The 21851-nt window shown below is 30.1% G+C and overlaps 1 protein-coding gene across 1 annotated transcript; it reads left to right on the top strand.

Annotated features, from left to right (window-relative positions):
• Positions 1-17269: 17269 nt before the first annotated feature.
• On the top strand, positions 17270-20780 carry LOC107926381 (lysine histidine transporter 1). Its single transcript, XM_016857226.2, has 8 exons — positions 17270-17449; positions 18814-18971; positions 19087-19470; positions 19554-19947; positions 20032-20137; positions 20209-20300; positions 20386-20454; positions 20558-20780. Exons 1-8 carry the CDS (start codon positions 17384-17386, stop codon positions 20654-20656), a joined length of 1368 nt encoding a protein of 455 aa, XP_016712715.1. The 5' UTR covers positions 17270-17383; the 3' UTR covers positions 20657-20780.
• Positions 20781-21851: the final 1071 nt, after the last annotated feature.

Below are 21851 nucleotides of genomic sequence, written 5' to 3' on the forward strand. Positions count from 1 at the left end.
GTTTTATGTTTTGTTAAATAATTTGAAAATTCTAAAAAAAATTAAAAATATAAATATTTTAATTTATTAAGTACATGTAGATTAAAAATTTTGATAATATCTCAGTATTTTGGTTAAAAAGGTCATTAGATTCTTTTTAAAAGTTGATAATCAAATTGGATTTTTTATAAAAATTGATTTAGCTAAAAAAAGAGTAATGCATCGAGTGTTTTCGCCTTATCCGCGGTTAGAGAATCCTCTGTCGGCGTAAAGGCAGTTTTCTCTTTTTGAATATCTCCCTCACTCCCCCCGGAGTGAGTTCTTTTCCGCGGGATTAAGGGATTCCTGTCTTTTGCTCATATTGTCTCCTATGGAGATGGATTGATATGGAGGGTTTCCACTTTTTACTTATTTACTTCTACTTGAACCGTTCGAGTCAAATTGATAAAAATTGTAAATATTAAAAATTTAAATTTTATCATTATGTCATTTTAAAATACAAATTTGTGTCGTAACTCAGGTGATAGTCTACAAGTACTTTACGGTAACGTGTTATGATTTGTTTTGTGTCATGTTAATAAATAAATTAAAAATTATAAAAATATTTATCGTAAAGTCAGTTTTTTTATTGATTTTTTTAAAAAATTTAATGATCAAATTAGATTTTATTTTAAAAGTTGAAGGTTAAATTTATCTAAAAAAAAGTATGAATCAAATTTATAAAAGATGTAAATATTAAAGACTAAATTTATCATTATGTCATTTTTAAAGTAAATATAAATTTATATTAATACTATATATAATGAGTAAATCTAACATAAACATATAAAATTTAATTTTCATATTAAAATCCCCAAATAAGCATAAATTCTGGAAATTTTACATTGGATTTGAAATAAATTTTGATAAAAGATAGAATTTATTATTCCAATTTTTAGAAAAATCGAGATTTTAAAAGTAATTATGTTTATTTGAAAATTTTAAAAAATAATTTTAAAAAATAAAAATAAAAATATATAAAATTTATTTTGCAAAATTAGAAACGTTGACCAATTAATATTATAAAAGTGTCCATTTTCTTTCAATAGTTTTTAAACAAAATCCAAATCTATACAGATATTGAATTTTTTTTTATTTTAGTTCTTATTGGAAAAGTTAGGAAATCTATTTTCCTATTTTTTATTAAAATAAATCTTATTTTTATTTACCTAACATAATTTTAAAAAATTTAAAAATAAAAATAAATTTTAAAAATAAAAAAATAATTTTTGAAAACCAAAGGTGCCTGTGTTTGGAAGAGGGGATTTATTTCGACTAAGGTTTTAAAATTTTTAAAAATAAATTTATTTGTTTGAATAACTCAAAAAAAGTGATTTAATTTTTTTAAAATTTCTAATAATTTAATTTAATTTAATATTATGTTTTCATTATAAAATAAAATTTTTAAACTTCAAATTATAATGTTTATTAATTCTTAATATTTTAAATTATTTATAATTTTTTACATATCAAACGATATTCATATAGCATATTTATAAATTATTTATTTTTCATACAATTGTTTTTTTAATTCATGAAATTTCATTAATCCATTTTTCTGAAATAACTGTTTATGTTTGAATTAATGCATTATAAAATGTTAGAATTTTCCTCTCCATACACACTTTGAAAATTCTATGATACCATGGAAGTATGAGGACAATATATCACGTGAAAATTTTTGGAAATATTAAAATTACAAAAACAAAAATTCAGGTATATTTTCTCATGTGAAAATCTTAAAAGAACAAAATATTCAATAAGGTAGTGTAAACGACAAGTAACTATTTAGTAAAAGTATCATAAGAATTTCTGTATTAAGATTTCTCTGTTCAAAAAATAGATAAAATAATCTCTGTATGTTAGATCAAAGAACAAGTTGGTCATTCTGTTAAAAATTTCATCCATTATTACTATTAAAAATTAGTCCTTATATATACATATGACATATTATGAGTCACTTATTTAGTCAGTTTTAATAGTACAAATAGATGAAATTTTAATAAAAAAATCATTTTACTCTTTGATCTAATGTATAGGAATTATTTTATTATTTTTCGAATAAAAGTTACAAAATACAAGGATCTCTATAGTATTTTTACCATTTTTTTTCCACAAACAAAACTCAGAGAAGACTTCAAAAATTCAAAAAAGAGGCAAAGTCTACGTCATGATGGTTTGAAAAATCAAAAGCATAATTTGAAAAATGTTAAGAAATGAAGTGAAATAACGATGTGTGTGTTAAAAGATTGACTACCTTTGCTACTTTTTTTTTTTGTTGTTGTTGCTTTGGGTATTGACTGGCCATTTAAGTTTGTGTCATTGTTCCTTTTTCCAAGCTACGGGGAAAGTCCATTGGAGATACTCCAAAAGACAATAAAGACTTTTTAGTGCCTCCTTTTTTGAATTTTTAGAGGGTTTTTTTTGCTAGAGTATAAGTGTTTTAAAAAAATTGGTTCGTAGTTAAATCAATTAAATCATAATTTTTGGTTTAATCATTTTGATCATAATATTTAGTGTAATTGGTTTGATCGTTAGTTGAATAATAATTAAATAAGCAATTATAAATATAATTTTTTTGTCTTGATTTTCTTATTTACCCTTGTTTTGTTCCTTCCTTTTTGTTTTTTTTTTCACATCCAAAGCTCTAACATACATTTATGACAACATTAACAGAATCATCGTATCCTTTCTGTGGGGCCACAAGGAGGGGCAAAGTAAAATCTCTCTCTACAATTGTGTCAGGATTTTTTCACTTGAGAAGAAGGTTTCGCTTAAGGTAAGCAAAATTGATGAATGAAACCTTTCTCTCTAAACAAGCCTGGAGAATCATGAACTCGTTAAATCCTCTTGTTGGTCGCGTCTTCAAAGCAAAGTACTGTAAGTTTAATGCTTTTGAAGTTGTTACGGCCAAGTCTTTTGACTTATAGATTTGGAAAAGTATTCTGCCTGCGAAAGACATCTAGATCTGGAACAGGAATAATTGTTGGATTAACCCTATTCCTAATGGGTTTTGTTTGGATATTGTCCAAACTCATAGTTATTCTAAGCGCAATCTTACTATGATTTTAATAGGGAAACTTGGGAAGTTTGTAAAGTGCATGAAAATCTTAGCGAAGAAAAAGTTAAAGACCTTTTAACCAGGCCTTCCTCCATCTTAGGAGGTAAGGATAGGTTAGTATGGAAAGATGATCCCAATGAAACTTTTCTATTAAAGGGTTTACTATTCCTTTTGGAAATCTAGTCATCATAACTGTCTAGCTCAAAGGAACAATTTAGAATTTGGAAAGTGCTTTAAAAGCTCCGTTTTCCTTTTAAGCTAATTTTTTAATGGAAAATCTACAACAATTATCTATTGATTATGAAATCCCTTTTGAAAAGAAATGTTCTCTTTGATAGCTTATGCCCTTTGTGTCAAGATGGATCTAAAACTTTGGAACAACTTTTTGTTTAATGCAAATTTTCAAAGCTAGATGGCTTGGCTCCTCACACTCATCCATGATTTTTTTAGGTTAAATCCGTTCACCTCATTTGATCCTTTTTTATCTTATAGTCGCCATTGTATTTTTCACAATGAAAATGATCATTACTCATATTGGTAATGATAAAATCATTCATCTAAGACCGATGACCCATTGTCATGTTTAATTTTCATTAATCCATACATGTAAATGATAAGATATTATTTACTCTTTTTATTGATCTATGATTTCACTATTTTGAGTGAAGCAATGTTATGGATAAGTCATGTAGCCAACATAGCAACTTTTGACTCACTACTTTGAGTGTACAAGTTTTCAATATATCATCGTACATGAGCCATACACACTTTCATTAACTTACTGAAGACTAAGGTAAGTTACACTATGAACACCATAGGTGAATTAATCCGTAAATGGATCAAGAATAAATTCAACTTGGATTATCTCTTATGAATTGTCAATCTAGAAAGTTACATCATTATCTCTATTTATGGGAGTCAATTTAGCTTCGATAGCCCAGACAAACTATCTTTCCAATTAGACTTATAGATAACGTTATAGTCCTAACATGAGTCATTTACTCAATTTAACTTCATGGACTATGAATAAATTACCTACTAATATAAGTTGTCTTCTTGTATTACAAACTGACTATGTAATTAAACCTTAGGTAATTAGTGATTGGTATTAAGAACAAACATACAAAAGATATTAAATAATCATGTGTACACAATTATTTAATCATTCAGTTTGAAAAATTACTAGATGAAATTACCTTACTAAAGACACAAATCTTGACAATATAGAGATGATTGTTACACAATTGTGCCATTAATTCTATAATTTAATCATATTTAATGTAAATTACTTGAATATATGGACTTAATATTTATGGAAATGTGAACATGCTATTTTATTATCTTTATGTGGATTGCCACTAATAGTTTACATGTAAAGTGAACGGTAGAAGTAAGAATGGATAACTAATTACCTATGTTGAACTATGAGAAAGTGATAGAACAAAGGAGTTTTTTTTTATGCAAAAGGCAACTTTTCATAGTTGGTAATCTAAATATGCCCAGTGTATGGGTTTACAATGAGAACGTAATTATGTCATCTAAAGTTCTTATAGGGGGATAACTTGTCTTGGCTATCATAGCGGGGCAACTTTCAAGTAAAGACATAGATATAATAGCCTAGAATGACAATGCATTTGAAAGAATCCAAGTTGAATGATCTTGAATCTATTTGTAGATGAATTCATTTGTGACATTCATTGTACGTTTAACCTTAACCTTGAGTAAATATATTTCTATGTATGTATCTCTTGTATGCTTTGATATATCGTAGATCAAAGCATCCTCAAAGTAGTTAGCGAGTAAATTTCTATGTTGTGTATGCAATTTATGCATGGTGTGTATTTACTTATAGATACGTAATCATAACTCTTTCAAAGAGTTAAGAGTATCATTTTAAAGACATTATATGGTTGATATAAATTGAACTTGGCCAAGGAATCCACCATATTGACTTGAATCATTTAGTGTGTGAATGATCATTTACATCATGTTGTATATAGCGAATCTTTAAAAAAAGATGATCAAATTTGGTGAAAAGATAAAACCTAAAGGGATCATAGGTGCTTGATGAGGGTTATGCAGATATAACAAGGTCAATAAACAAAACTTGCTTGATAGCTTTCATAATGGTATATAATTGCTAGCTCGGTCTTGAGTCTTTAATGGTATGACACCCAATTATTGTAGCCCAAGGTATATATTTTTATTTGGTCCCTCAAAAAGCTCAATATAACTCTTGATAGATTGCATTTAGCATAAACACTTGCATTGAATTGTAAACGATTGAACATGGAGAAATAAATCATTCTATTTACTCATTAGAGTAATATATTTTTTCTTGGTTTAATGATTAGTTTGATCTAAGGTTAATGTAGTACTTCAAATATTTATTTAATTGGATAAATATTTACTATAGATTGAATAATGAATTTAAAGTGGAACTAAATTAAGAGATCATGTTTTCTAATTATTCATAATGAAACAAAATAAAATAAAATTACACATGCATTTTAATACAATAAGGTTGTCTTGACTTTTGTGAAAATAAAATAGTGCTTGTGCAAATTATTTAATTAGGTAATTAATTTTAATTAATTTAAAATGAATTGAGATTATAAAACACATATGTAAGCTAAAGTTACCCACTTAGAGCTTGGGATGGTCAGCCATATCGAGGAGAAAGTTACTGGCTGCCTTAGTAATCTTAGCTACCTATGGGAAACTTATGGTGTGTGGTCTTGGTATCCTTATGAGACAAGAAAATTGAAAACATTGTTTAATATGTATTATTGGCTAAAGGAAAAAGAGATTGGTGAAAATAAAAACCTTAGCCATTTATACCACATATGATCAAGCGAGTGTTTTTGTTCTTGAGATCATTTCCTTTGTGATTTTTTAATAGAATACTTATGTTTATGTTTCGTATGGTGCCTACACATCATGCAACTTGAGAGTTCAAGAATAGTGGAGAAGATCTGAACTGTTGAAAGTAAAGGTTGTAAGCTCTTGAGAATTCTGAAACAATATCATAATATTCTAAGGGATAACTTTGAGTTTAATTTTGGACCTCCCCAGTTTGATTCAAAAAAGTGCAAATCTATTTGGTAATAGATTTTCAAGTTTTCTTTGAAGTGACTTCTGAATCACTTGATTTGGAGTTTTGTAACTCAATATATGTTCATTGTTTTAAAGTAGTGTAGGTCTTTGCTGGTAGATTGGGATTAATCGAAAGCCATTTTTCGCAATGAGTGAGTTCAGTTTGAAATACATTCAGGTAATAGATTGTTGAAGATTATTGTCCTTAACTAATCGAGGTGAACTTGAATTTGGTTTAAAATTTTAAAAATTGTGTTATACCTTGATTTTTTTTCAATAGTGATGGTATAGTGTCAACCATTCAATTCTTTTTTTAAACTAGTACTGTACTTTTAGCTTTCAATGTAACAAGTCTTTCTATTATTCTAAGAGTTTCAAACTCAACTAAGATGATAGATTTTCAGCATATATTATTCCACCCCACTATCTACAAGTACATTACAAAAATTCTAACAAATTATATGAGAAAATGCTTGCCTATAATCATTATCAGCAACTAAATTGTGTTTATACAAGGGAGGGCTTGATAGATAAAGTGTTTTTAGCTTAGGGGTTGGTTAATGGCTATAGTGGATAACATATGTCACCTAAATGTACTATTAAGGTTAATTTAAAAGAAGGTCTTCAATTCTCTAAGCTAGAGATTTATTCTCCAAGTTCTTAAATGTGTGGTTTCCTTCAACTTTTAAGACTTGGATCAATAGTTGTGTGACTCGTCCCTTGTTTTTAGTGATCATGAATAATTCGACAAAATGTTAGATACGAAATTCTCTTGTCCTTGTACTTGTTCATTATTAAAATGAATGTTTTGTCAGGGGTTCTAAATTTTGTACTGGCATACACAATGTTTGATTATCACCCAAAATGTAAAAAAATTGTAGCTCACGTCTTCACTCAAGGGTTTATTACCTTGATTTAATATATTCTTTATATAATAATATTTAAGAAAAACTACAAATTATTCCTAGGTCATTTTGTGATAATTTTGTTGAAAACCTTAAGGTCTTTAAGATCTAAAAAACTCTGGTTTGAAATTCTTTGATATATTGTAATATTTTTAAGATTATCAAAATCATTTTTGAGTTGATTCAAAAACTTTCTTCAAGGATTTTAACTAGTATGATCAATTTAAGATTGACCCTTTAAAAATCGATCCTCAAAATTAGCCCCCAGCGATTATATTTTAACTAGTATGATTATATTTTTGTATAGGTAAGGGTTGATCTTTTTGTTTAAAGGATTAATCCCTTTATGTGAAGGAAGGGTAAAACTTGCCATTTTTCACTCTCCAACGATCCAAAATAGCTAAAATCCAATTCTAGGGTATAATTAGAGCTCAATAACACTCCAAGAAAAATGGAATAGTGATTCAAGAAAGAATACAAAGAATTTATAAGAGCTTTTGAGAAAATTGTATTTCTTTTGTCATTCTTTGTACATACTTGTTGGGTTGAGTTGAGTTGAATACCTTTGTGCTAGTTTTTATTTGTACTTTTGAGAGCTTAACTTTACAAATACTCAACTATTAAAGGTTGTTTATTGTTTGCACAATTCACCATTGATTTTAAGAGAGTGTTTTAAAGTTTAGGATAGAAAAGCCTTAAGGGATTAGAGGTTCTATCTTAGGCTCGTAAAAGATAAGGAGTTGTAAAGTCATACCTTAACCATGATGGTATTTTTCTCAATAGTGGATTAGGGAAGAAACATAACAAATATAGCTAAGAGATAGGATAGTTGTGGTTAAACATTTATATATCTTGTGCTTAATTTATAAACTCCTCTCAAATTCAAATATGTAAATTTTTAATCACCATATCATCCCTTTTGGTGATACTTGGTATTTGAGCATACTAGGGTCCGTTAACTCAGTAATAGCTATAAGATATATTTTGGGGTTCTTCATTCAAATTTTAACATTGTAGATGATCAATTTTAACAGAGTATTGTTTTGAGCTAATGTTAATCAAAACGTCTTGCAAAGCATATTAGAAAGAATATGACTAGAATTGAGATCTCTACTTGTTAGGTTTTTAGGTGTGCCACTTGTAAAAAAAAGGATGACAGTTAAATATTGCACTTTTCTTATGGAAAAAGTGACTTAGAGAATTAATAGCTAGACAAATAAAGATCTATCCTTTGTAGGTAAATTGTAGCTCATCCAATTAGTCATTTTCAATTTACAAAATTTTTGATGTAAAAAATTGTTCTTACCTTTAAGGTAATGAAGAAGATTATTCAACTTGGCATCTTTTTTCTTTGGAAAAGAAGTGAAGGATTGACTAAAGGAGCTAGTGTAAGTTGGAAGGTAGGTTGTCCTGCAAAGTTGGAAGGAAGATAATGTATCAACTATCAATGACTATGTGACTTGGAATTAGGCCTACAAATGATCTTTACCAAGGTTGGTTTGCTACGGGTTGCCTTACCAATGTATCAACTATCACTATGTTTTGTCATACTAAGGCTTTCCTAGTATGTGTACACCTACATGCTTTGGCAAGATAGAAATGAAGGCTACATCAATCTAATACAAAAAGTTGACCAAAAGTTTGTTGCAATTAACCAGAGGTGAGAACAACTATGCAAAATATGAGAACTTAATTTAGTAATGCAAAGTTAAGAATTGATTTTAGTTTGCTACTATCTTTTGCAACATAACAATGTTAATGTAGCAAAACTCTTGCTTCTTCAGATAATTTTTTTTAACTTATCCAAAAAAGACTTTTGTAGGTTTTAGATTGATAGAGTCATAATGTATGACTTCTCCAATATTTGCAATCATCCTTAATAGGAAAATAGAAACCGAGTCATCATCCTAAATTAGGAAAGGAAAATTGATTTCAGTCTTAAAAGAATGCTTTGTCAATGATACCTTTTCTCTTTTTCCTTTCTTCAGTGAAGTGCTTATCAAGGATATGGCCTCTTCTATTTTGGTTTATTTAATTATGTGGTATATTATTTTAATATTCCCATATCCTTTTGTAATGAGCTCAATGCTTTACTTTATATTTAAGTTGGGAAGGGATGGATCATGAGAGAAAGGAGGTTTACTTGACAAGTTTGAGTAGACTAGAAAAACATAAGAAATTTAAGGGAATAGTTTCAAAGATTTTCATGCTTTTAACATCACCCTTCTTGAGAATATGTTAAATGACTATTATATCTGTCATCTTTATGGGCACAAGCTATGAAAGGTTTTTTTTATAATTTATTTTCATCCTTTTTTAATTCTTAAAAAAGGAAATATGTGTTGTGGAAAAGTGAAGCCTCCTTAAAAGATTTGGTTTTGCTAAAAAGAGGTTTGAGATAAAATAATAATGTAGTAATTCTTTTTGGGAAGACAAGTAAAATCAAACCATTGATAATTTATGTGTGCATGCCTTAACATTGCAAAACTTTTCTGTGGTTATAGTTATTGAGTTAATTCATCAAGAACTAAGAGTTTGGATTATCTTTAAGGGTTGTTAATGGTATTCAATTATCCCTATTAGTTTGGATTTGAAGGATAACTATTTTATTTGGCACTTGATCAAGGATGCGTTGTAATGAGTGAAGTTGGGATACTATGTGCTTGTTAAAGACCAAAAAGACTTCTTCACGAGCTAACTTGAACTCTCAACTTTGAAGTTCAATATGTATTTTGTTGATGACAAATAAGGGAAGGAGGAGAATATGATGTACCATATAATGGATGTGTTTTGTTCTTATAATGGAGAAGGTATGAGTGAGAGATATAAACTACTCCCAATGATAAGGGCGGTATTTATAGGTGGGGGTAACCCTTTCTCAGCTTTAGTATTAAAACATGTATGCCACAAGTCCTATATTGTTTGACTACTTGGGGAGCATTTTATTCTTCCAAATAGGCGAAAATTGGATGGAGATGACTAGGCAAGGTCTCACATGTAAGCCATGCAAGGAAGGGCCCAACATTTATCCTTAGCAAGGTAGATCATAGGAGTTCCATGTGTTAAGCATACAAAGCTTAGTCTTGTCGAGGTGATGACTAGCAAATTTGTGCCATGGTGCAATAAGGGCGGTGAAGCTTAGATAGGCAAGGTACTTATAACTTGATCCCTCTTTTCCCGAGGTCGAGGAGAGGTTATAGAGTGACCTTCCCTAAAACAATATAGAGTGACCATCCCTAAAATAATCCATGATTTTGGTTTGTAGTAATGAATGCGCGTGTAATGCACATTGGTGTAGATGTAGTATGTATTGTGAAAACAAGACTTTTGGAGTGTCCGTTTTAAAGTTTGTAACGGTGTTGTTTGTGTTTTCTCTAGTTATTAAGGATAACACGTGTTCAAGCATTATTGGCTAGTGAACATGTGTAGTGTTTTTTTTTAGAGTTGCACTATTTTGAATCTTCCCTTGTATATTTTTCTCTGTTTGTAAATAAGGTGTCTTACGAGATTTTTGAAATGTTAGATTTTATAATTTTATAAAGAAAATTTTGAAAGCGGTTGTTAGTTATGCACGGTGTAAGCCAACAAAGTACTTATGATCTGTGAAATTGTCACCTTAAGCATTCTGTCTCTTTGCAGAATTGGGAGATAAAACTCAGACCTAAGGCAATACCAAATGTGTTGAATGGTTTGTTGGCTTCAAGTGGACAATACTTTAAAGACTTCTCTTTAAGTATTCAACCTCCCTTCATCAAATATAAACACAATCCAAAGGTTAAACGCTTTATTTAGAGGGCTTATCAAAACACCTTGACCACTAACCAGGTGTCATAGATCCTCTTTTGTTGCCTATTCAAGATGTGGCAATGATATTGAAATAGTCAACCATGTCTTGGTTGTAACACCCCTTACCCGTATCCAACACCGGAATAGGGTACGAGGCATTACCAAAACACATACACTTGTAAACGTATTTAACCGAGTTATAAAATTTCATCAAAATTAAAACTTTCAAAAATAATTAACATGTTTCTATAACTTTTCACAATATATCCTTAAAATATTATAATCATAATAATTAGGGCCTGCGAGACCCGATACATACTCATGCAATTTAATGCTTCATTTCCATTTCATTCAGTTCACAATTTCTCATGCTCATAATTTAAATCATATCACTAGAAATTTCCATTTAATTCACGTACAATTCAATGACATCAAATTCAAAACTAATACGTATTTACCATTTAACTCAATGTTTATTGATTATACCATTCAATAACACATTTATGAAATTCTCAATTTAGCAATGAAAATATCACTTTAGTTTGAATAACAACATCGTCCTGATATAAATACACTACCACTTATCCATTTACTTTAATTCTTTTGGGCCCATTTGTCACTTACCATCTTTAATCAAATTAGGGAACGGTCACGGAAAAATGAGTACTTCACTTTCACTTTGCCATAGTATAACTATGGTCTTACGTATGATCACTTATCACTTGTCCCTGATCAGATAAGTGTAGCCACCTATCACTTTGTTTCTTGATCAGATAAGTGTAGCCACTTATCACTTTGTTTCTTGATCAGATAAGTGTAGCCACTTATCACTTTGTCTCTTGATCAGATAAGTATAGCCGAAGCTATCACTTATCACTTTTCACTTGTCACTTGATCAGATAAGTGTAGCCGAAGCTATCACTTATCACTTTCCACTTGTCACTTGATCAGATAAGTGTAGCTGAAGCTATCACTTATCACTTTGTCATTTGATCAGATAAGTATAGCCGAAGCTATCACTTATCACTTTATCACTTGATCAGATAAGTATAGCCGAAGCTATTACTTATCACTTTCCACTTGTCACTTGATCAGATAAGTGTAGCTAAAGCTACCACTTATCACTTTATCACTTGATCAGAAGTACTCAAATCCGGCGTTCCGCTCAATTTGATCATTTATTCATATATCAGGCTTACCAACATATGTTAATTCATAAACCATTCATGGTATTATTTCATGCCAAATCATATACTGAATATACCATACACACATACTATGAAACTTTATTTTCACACATGAGCTTAAACCATGACCAATAATGCACAAAAATAAGCATCATTCATATTTCATCGTTTATGAGTTATAATCAAACATATGACCATTTATACACGAATCATTCATATATTTCCCAATTTCCTCCTCCTCCTCTCCATTCCACATCCTTAATGTGTATAACACACTTAAACAACATTAACCATAATTTCAATATTCACTAACATGTATATTCAAAGCTGTTTATCCGAGTCAGAGTCACTAAATTATTTTTATCCGGAGCTACAGAGCTCCAAATTAAGATCCGTTAATTTTCCCTGAAACTAGACTCACATATCTTCATACCATAAAATTTTCATAATTTTTGGTTCAACAAAATAGTACAGTTTATTCTTTAAAGTTTCCCCTTTTTCGCTGTCTGACAGTTCCGACCACTCTTCACTAAAAATTAATTATCTCATTGTACAGAATTCGGATGATGTTTTAGCTTGTTCCTTATAAAAATAGACTCATTAAGGATTCTAACCATATAAACTATAACTCATAATAATTTCTGTACAATTTTTAATGATTTTCCAAAGTCAGAACAGGGGAACCCGAATTCATTCTGACCTTGTCTCATAAAATCTATTATATCTCATGATTTACAATTCCATTGCTCACATCATTTCTTTTATAAGAAACTAGACTCAATAAGCTTTAATTTCATATTTTATTCATCCTCTAATTCAATCTCTACAATTTTTGGTGATTTTTCAAAGTTACACTACTGCTGCTGTCCAAAACTGCTTTAGTGCAAAATGTTGATTTCCATTTTGCCCCAAATTTCACAGTTTATACAATTCGGTCCTTTCTCAATTAACCCCTCAATTAATCTAATTTTCTCAATTAGTACTTTACTAGACATTATAAGTTGTTACACAACTATTGAAATTCAGAATTTCCACATATAACTCTATCTTCAAACTCTTTTACTATTAGGTCCCAAACATTCACTTTCTATTCAATTTTTTCAATAAAATCAGCATATAAACAATTTAAAGCTCTAATTTCATGCTAAATCATCATATACTTCCAGCACATATTCATATCAACTTTCAAATTCTTTCATAAAATCAAAAACTAATGAATTTAACAAGTGGGCCTAGTTGTAAAAGTCATAAAAATACAAAAATTTCAAGAAATAGTCAAGAATTGAACTTACTTGTAATAAAAATATGAAGAACCAGCTTGAAGAAGCCCTTCCATGGTGTTTTAGCTTATGAGAATTCAGAAAAATGAAGAGAAATCTAGATAATTCCACTTGGGTCCTAACTTTATTAAGCAAATTTTGCAATTTTCCAATTTTGCCCTTAATTCTCCTTACTTTCTTGCTGATTTCATGCCTCTGCCGTCCAGCCCAAATAGACCTTGGGTCTATTTGCTTTTTAAGCCCTCTTCCTTTTATCATTTAAGCTATTTAATCATTTCCCAAAATTTTGCATTTGTTACAATTTAGTCCTTTTTGTTCAATTAATTATCGGAACTTTAAAATTTCTTAACGAAACTTTAATACTAACTTTTTAACACTCCATAAATATTTATAAAAATATTTATGGCTCAGTTTAAAATCCCCGAGGTCTTGATACCTCATTTCGATTCTAATTATTTTAATATTTATTTCTAGTGCACTATTCACTATTTCAAAAATTTTCCTAACTTCATATTTAACTTATACTTACTAAATTAATAATATTTTCTACCCATTTGTCGAATTTAGTGATCTCGAATCACCGTTCCGACACCTCTGAAAATTCAAGCCATTACATTTTTTTTTCGTCGAATTTGTGGTCCCGAAACCACTGTTCCGACTAAGCCTAAAATCGGGCTATTACATTGGTTCTGTGTAGAAAGCTATGACCTTCAACTACATCCCTAAAACCATGGAAAGGGATATATTTGATGTAAGGCAAAACTCGTCCTCCTCTTCATTGTCTTTGTCATCTTCTTCCTTGCCTCACTATCAAAATTAAATGCCTAAGTTTGGGAAAATCTTTCCACACTGTTACGAGGGATGTAGCTATTGTGAAGGTTTCCATATTCCTTCCCATGAAATATCCCTTTCATTCAGTTGCCAATGTTGAAAATTCCATGAAATATCCATTTTCTTCCTTGTTTAATGCTCAATAAAGGAAAATGCATTGTGGGATAATAATGGAATAATGATGTAATAATTCTATTTAGGATGACAAATGGACTCTAGTCATTGATAATTTATGTGTTCATGCCTTAATATCGTTGTGGTAATAGTTAATGAGTTAATTAATCAAGACTAAGAGTTTAGAAGTGAAATTTTCATAGGGACATGTTTTGTCTAAGGGTTATTACTATATTCAAATTTTCCCTATTAGATTGAATTTGAAATATGACTCTCTAATTTGGCACTTGATCAAAGATAGGATGTATAAAGTGAAGTTGGGATACCATGTGCTTATCAAAAACCAATATAGGATTACAAGCATTGGTACTTTTTCATGAGCTACTTGAACTTTCAATTTTGAAGTTTAATATGGAATTTTGTTTATGACAAATAAGGGAAGGAGAAGAAGGTGATGATTCACATGATAGATGTGTTCCACTCTTATAATGGAAAATGCATGAAAGAGAGACATAGTCCTCCCAAGGCTAAGGGGGATATTTAAAGGTGAGGGCAACCCTCTCTTAGCCTTAGTCTTAACACATGTATAATGCAAGTCTTATGTTGGTCTACTACTTGGGAGCACTGTAGTCCTCTAGATAGGCAATGATGGGTTAGAGGTGACTAGGTGAGGTTTTACGTGTGATCCAAACCAGGAAGGACCCAACACCTAGATCGTAAGAGTTCCATGTGTTAAGCTTACAAAGCTCAAATTGGCGATTTTGTTGCTCTCCACATTACCTTTGGTAGGTGGTTTTATGTCATACATGGTCTAAGGTGCTCTTGCTTTGTGAACTTGTCGCCTCAAGCACTCTGGCTCTCTATAGAATTGGGAGACAAAATTCAGACCTAGGACAATTCCAAACATGTTGAGGGATTTGTTGGCTCCGGGCAAACATTTCTTTGAAGGATTCTCCCTAAGGATTCAACCTCCCTCCAACAAATTTAAACAAGGTCCAAAGGTTAAACATTTTATTTGGAGGGCTTATCAAAATGCCTTAGCCATTAACAAGGAATCATAGAACCTCTTTTGCTGCTTATCCAAGATGTGGGAATGATAGTGAAACAGTCAACTATATCTTTGTTCTATGTAGAAAGCTATAACCTTCAACTACATTCCTCCTAATATGGAAGAGTATGTAAAGAGTGGAAAAGAGTTTGAAGATTGGAAAGGGATATAGTTGATGGAAGGCAACGCTCTTCCTTATCCTCCTCCTCCTCCTCTTAGCCTCACAATCAAAATCAAGTGCCAAGATTTGAGAAGAGCTTTCCAAACCGTTAAGAGGGATGTAGCTATTACCAAAGTTTCCATGTTACTTCCCATGAAATAATATCTATTTCAATTAGCTGCCAATATGGCAAATTCCACGGCTACAAAGTCTTGGATTTTCATTGCTCAAGGTAAATTGATTGATGGGAGTCAACTCCCTAATGCAAACAATTTCAGCATTGGTGGACGGTACCTATGCTATAACCCTTGGCTCCCATACGCTTAAGAATGGAAGATGGCAAAATATTATTGTTAAGGGCATGATAATATTAACCTTGTGCTATTTCTCAAAGGTTAAGTTGGGAAATTCATTTTTAATCTGTTTAACGAATGAGGTCTCCCCAAGAAAAGCACACACACCAATGTATGTTTGAAATGCAACTGCGGCTAAAAGTTCAACTTTAACAAAATATATTATTAATAATTTGGTTTAATTTAAATTTAATCCGTATACTTTATAAAAATTAAAAAATTAGTCATTTTATTTTAATTTATCAAAATTTGATTCTCATACTTTACAAAAATTTGAGAAGCACTTAGTCCACATGCTTATAAACACATAAACTTAAACCGTTGATTTTTACTAATTTATTGCATATAAATTATTAAATTACGAATTTTCTTTCATACAAATTTCACATAAGCTCAACGCCACGAGATAGATCTATAATTTCACTTTCATTTGGAGAATAAGAAAAGCAGTTTTTGCCCTTAAATTATGGATCAATCAATTCAATTAGTTGTTAGGACCACATTAAAAATAAATTATGGCATAATATTTAATTAATAATTTGATTCAGATATAACATGATGGAACAACAAATTTCCCTTTTTTAACTTGAGTTATGACCGAAATGATTCCATGACTCATCCATCTCTCTTAAAAAAAATGAAGAGGAGAAAAAGGTGTATAAATCGAATTAAAAATATAGTGTTGAAAATTTTAATTAATTTTTAAATCGAATTAAAAATATAGTGTTGAAAATTTTAATTAATTTTTAAAAAGCTGAGTGTTGACAAAATTTAATATTAATTTATAATACGATGTTAAAAGTTTAATCTTCGCACGTAATCTTAATGAAGTTCAAGATTTTGATACAACAACTCTTTTTTATTGACTTGGAGAAACTTTTGGGTCAAATTCTGATTTTGGTCCTTCTATCATGTAATCTTTATATTTTAATTTGATTGGTTAGTGTTGATAATTTGGTAACAACATGGGACACTAAATCACATGGAGTGTATCATGCTATCAATTAAGGATTAATCATCTATAATTTAGAAAATTTTTTCCCCCACGTTTTTAGATAAAATTTGTTTGAAAATGAATCTTAATTTGTACAAATAATAATGATAATAGATTTATGTTCTATAATTCAATGGATTGGTGACTCCATTTATAATTATTTATTTTAATTTATTTTTAATTATTAATAAATATATAATTATTAAAGTTCAATATATCCATTAATTTTTTTTAATTAATTAATTATTATTATTATTATTAAAATAATTACAACTGACGTAGGTTCGTAGAATTTAACCTCAATTTTTTTATTTTTATTTTTTGTCACTTGTGAAGTCAAACAAAAAAAAAAGTCACCATCAACAACTGTTGAAGGACCTTTTCCTCTCATTTCCTTTATTACAGGAGCCTTTTTTCCTTTATAAAAACAGAACCAAACCAGTTGGGATTATTTTCCACATCTTCAACTTGTCTTTGTTTTGTTTTAACTTTGGATCTTCACCTTTCATTCCTTTGCTCTTTTTCCTTTCTCTTTTGAGTTTTCAACACCATGGGAACTCAACAACCTCCTCCTTCTGATTACAATGGTGATAACATGTACAACAACAACAACACTGTATGTTCTTATATTATTTCTCTTACATCTCCTTTTATGCCATGCAATAATCTTTGTCTTGTCTCTTTTCGTTTTTGTCTTTGTCTTGTTTCTGTATCATATATTGCTTCTTCTGAATATTTTCTTTTATGAAAAAAAAAAGAAGAAGAAGCTTTAAACCCTCTCTAATTTTAATGAAAGCACAGTTCTATCACGAGAACTTGAAAATGAAAATAAATTTTTACATTTACACTTCTACCCTTGAATTTTAAGTGAAATTTCAGTATATATTAATTTATAGTTTTGAACAAGAACAACACTTCTACTTTTCTCCCTATCCATTAAACTTGAACTCTAATCTGAACTTCATAAAATTACGTTAATACTTTTATTTTTGTTATTTTCTGATCATAAAACTCGAACATAAACCCGAACCCGAACGGTCATAAATTAAAACAATATCTTTGTTTCACTCTTTTCTCTCCAATCCCACTTATCTAAGGTAACACTTTGATCCTATGGTTTTGTATGTTAAAAAAACTCCAACCTGAACTGTTGTTACCCTATATTTTGGAAACCTAGGATTAGCCTTATTTCTGATTTGTTGAGGAGAAAGATGATTTTGGTTCACAGGTTTATATTTCCAACGCGTGTCATGATATCTATGGCTAATGTTCATTAGAAAAGTCAGTACTGTATTGTTAGCTTCATAGGCTTAACTTAAGAAATGTCAATATTATTAACTTTTTGATACGTCACCTTACTTTAAACTATGCTTATTGAGAGAAGAATAAAACACCATTTTTCTAGAATTTTGGTAAAAATATCATGCAACGCTTTTTTTAATATTCAGATTTTATTTTTTTCCCTCTATTAAAAAAATAAATAAATTCATCTTTATAAATTAGTTTAAACAGTAAATTTATTTTTTTTGTTAAAAATTGGTCTCTATACATCAAAATGATGTACATATGACTTTTAATATAGAACTAATTTACCCATTTATCGAGGAACTAAATACAATCTGACTTTTAATATAGAAGTCTTTACAATACTTTTATCGAATAATTTTATTAATGGTTGTTGACTGAAACTATATATATTATATTTAGAAAGTGAAGATATTAATTTACAATATCCTTTTTGCAACTAGTCAATTGCATGTGTTTTAAAATTTGTCACAATCAAAACTTGAAATTAAAGAAACATGTCAGATGATGTTCTCAAAAGTCAAGTTTAACTTGTTCACATGTAACCACATGGTTTAGATTTTAGTAATAAGATAATTATAGACCAGGCAAAAGCTTGACTTTTCTTACAATAATAGGCAACATATGTAAAAATGGCACTTCTAAGGTACTTTTTTGTGAATTAATGTATCACAGTCGGTTGAAAAATCAGCAAAGCAAAAAGCAATTGATGATTGGTTACCAATTAACTCATCAAGAAGTAGAAAATGGTGGTTTTCAGCTTTCCACAATGTTACGGCCATGGTTGGAGCTGGTGTACTTAGTCTTCCCTATGCCTTGTCTGAACTCGGATGGTATGTTCTGAATGTTCATTCCGAAAAAATTGAATCTGAACCCGAACCCGAACCCGAACCCAAACCCGAACCTGAACCCGAATCGAGTCATCTCACATTTTTGTTCGGTTTACAGGGGACCTGGTGTGTTTATTCTAGTGTTTTCATGGATCATTACCTTGTATACACTGTGGCAAATGGTTGAAATGCACGAGATAGTTCCGGGAAAACGTTTCGATCGATATCATGAACTAGGACAGTATGCATTCGGCGAAAAACTCGGTCTTTATATCGTTGTGCCACAACAGCTCATTGTGGAAGTTAGTCTCTGTATCGTTTATATGGTTACCGGTGGACAATCGTTGAAGAAGTTCCATGATACTGTCTGTAGTAGCTGCAAATCGATAAAATTAACTTATTTCATCATGATTTTTGCCTCTGTTGAATTTGTTCTGTCTCACCTTCCAAATTTCGACTCGATTTCGGGTGTCTCGTTGGCGGCTGCAGTCATGTCTGTAAGGTATATTATCATCACAATTTGTGTTGATATCGATGTTAATGTTCGAGAATGGTAACATATTTGGTTTTTGTTTTGTCGCATAGTTATTCAACTATAGCATGGAGTGCTTCACTAGCTAAGGGTGTTCAAGAAGACGTGCAATACGGATACAAAGCGACAACTACACCTGGAACCGTGTTTGGCTTCCTTAGCGGTTTAGGTGATGTAGCATTTGCTTATTCTGGTCACAATGTGGTTTTGGAGATTCAAGCTACAATCCAATCTACACCCGAGAGACCATCGAAAGGACCGATGTGGAAAGGTGTTGTTGTCGCGTATATAATCATTGCCTTGTGTTATTTCCCGGTCGCTTTAATCGGATATTGGATGTTTGGCAATTCTGTAAAAGACAACATCCTCATTTCATTAGAGAAACCAGCATGGCTCATTGCAATGGCTAACATGTTTGTCGTTGTTCATGTTATCGGAAGCTACCAGGCTCGTATCGAACAATTATTTTTACCACTTATTCTTCTTCTTCTTGTTTTGGATTGGATTCCGGATTAACTTTTGTTTACACAGGTCTACGCAATGCCGGTTTTCGACATGATGGAAACCCTACTAGTAAAGAAACTAGATTTCAACCCTACTCGAACACTTCGATTCATCGTTCGTAATACATATGTTGGTAAGTAAAAAACTCTCTTCATTCCTTTTAAACTTACTTGTAGTGCAAGTAACCCATGTTTTTCATTGCAGCATTCACTATGTTCATCGGTATTACATTTCCTTTCTTCGGCGGTCTTCTCGGGTTTTTCGGTGGAGTCGCGTATGCACCAACAACATACTATGTAAGCCACATTCTCGGATTTTTTGGATTTTTCTCATCACAAGTCATTTTTTACATGCTTTTTTTTTTGTGTGTGTGTTCTTCAGCTCCCCTGTGTCATATGGCTTATTGTGATGAAACCAAGAAGGTATAGCTTATCTTGGTGGATTAATTGGGTAAGAAAATCTTGACCCAAACTTCATTTTTTTTTTGATTTTTTTCGATTTTACCGAATCGGCTTTCGATCGATCTCACATGGGTTTCCTTTTGTTTTCCCAGTTCTGCATTGTGATTGGTGTTTTATTAATGGTCTTAGCACCAATTGGAGGGATGAGGCAAATCATAATTCAAGCCAAAGACTACAAATTTTACTCTTAAATTGCTCATTTCACCACAATGAATTGATAGGGATTTTATAGTATGTTTTAATGAGCCTGTAAAGAAAAGGGATATTTTTATGTCATAAATGATGTATTTGAGTAATGATATTTAAGTTTAATTACTTGTTTGAAAAGCATATTTATATATATATTATACATATATATATATATGTACAAAATCCCATCAACGGAAAAGAGCATGAATAATAAAATAATCAATTAATGTTTTGCTTACATTAAGGCCGGCCAAGTTTTTTTTATTTTGATTCGAAAGTGAGTGTTGTATGTATATATTTGATTTCTTTTGAAATTTATATATATATATATATGTCAAAAATGGGTATTTAGCAAAAAAATGAAAATTTCGAAAAACAAAATTTTAACTGTATATAATTTTGTAAGTGAATAACTAATGGTAATTAATTACGATATTATGTGTTTCTTTAATTGTACATAATTTTAATTAGTATAATAACAAATTTAACTTTTGGTGTTTATATATTTTGTCATTTTGGCCTTCATTCTAAAAATATGTAAACTTTAAGAGTTAAATTTATTATCATATCAATTAAAATCATGTTCAATTGATAGAAACCATTAATGTTGTGATTAATTGTCATTAATTGCTTATTTTTAAAATAAATAAAAATTACATTACTTTGAGAGACTAATTTATTTAATTTCAAAATTGAGAGGAACTGGAGAGATTATTTACACAAAATGTACATAGAGACTAATTATATACCAAGCTGTAACCATACAAGGATTCCCTTTACCATAAACCCCGACCATGAAACATAAGTGGGACATGCATATTATAAAAAATAAAAAATTTAATTTTCCCTTTCAAAACAAGTCTTTTATCAGAAAATAAATATGAAAAAATAAAATAAAATATTCATCAAAACTTTTAAAATTAAAGAATGATTTGTATTATTGTGAAATTAATGGAATGCTGTATTCGGCAATAAATTCAGATAACCTTTAAATCCTTCGATAGTATCTGGAAAGAAACTGTCAAAATTGTGAACCTGTTTCCTTATTTTCAGTGAAGGAAATTATTGGAAAATCTTTTCATTTTTTTTTTAAAATTTGATTATTTTCTAAATATGGTCAAATTTAAATTTGAGATATAATTTTTTGATATCAAAATTTAAATTTGAGATATAATTATTTAAATATAAAAAAAATAG

This window comes from Gossypium hirsutum, chromosome A07 (genome assembly GCF_007990345.1).
Source record: "Gossypium hirsutum isolate 1008001.06 chromosome A07, Gossypium_hirsutum_v2.1, whole genome shotgun sequence".
NCBI lineage: Eukaryota > Viridiplantae > Streptophyta > Magnoliopsida > Malvales > Malvaceae > Gossypium > Gossypium hirsutum.

Bases quoted from the DNA above. Each gene is read 5' to 3' on its own strand.
- LOC107926381 (XM_016857226.2), top strand. From the start codon at position 17,384: ATGGGAACTCAACAACCTCCTCCTTCTGATTACAATGGTGATAACATG. The intron at 20,138-20,208 runs GTAAGTAAAAAA...TTTTCATTGCAG, and splicing joins CGTTCGTAATACATATGTTG to CATTCACTATGTTCATCGGT. The intron at 20,455-20,557 runs GTAAGAAAATCT...TTGTTTTCCCAG, and splicing joins TATCTTGGTGGATTAATTGG to TTCTGCATTGTGATTGGTGT.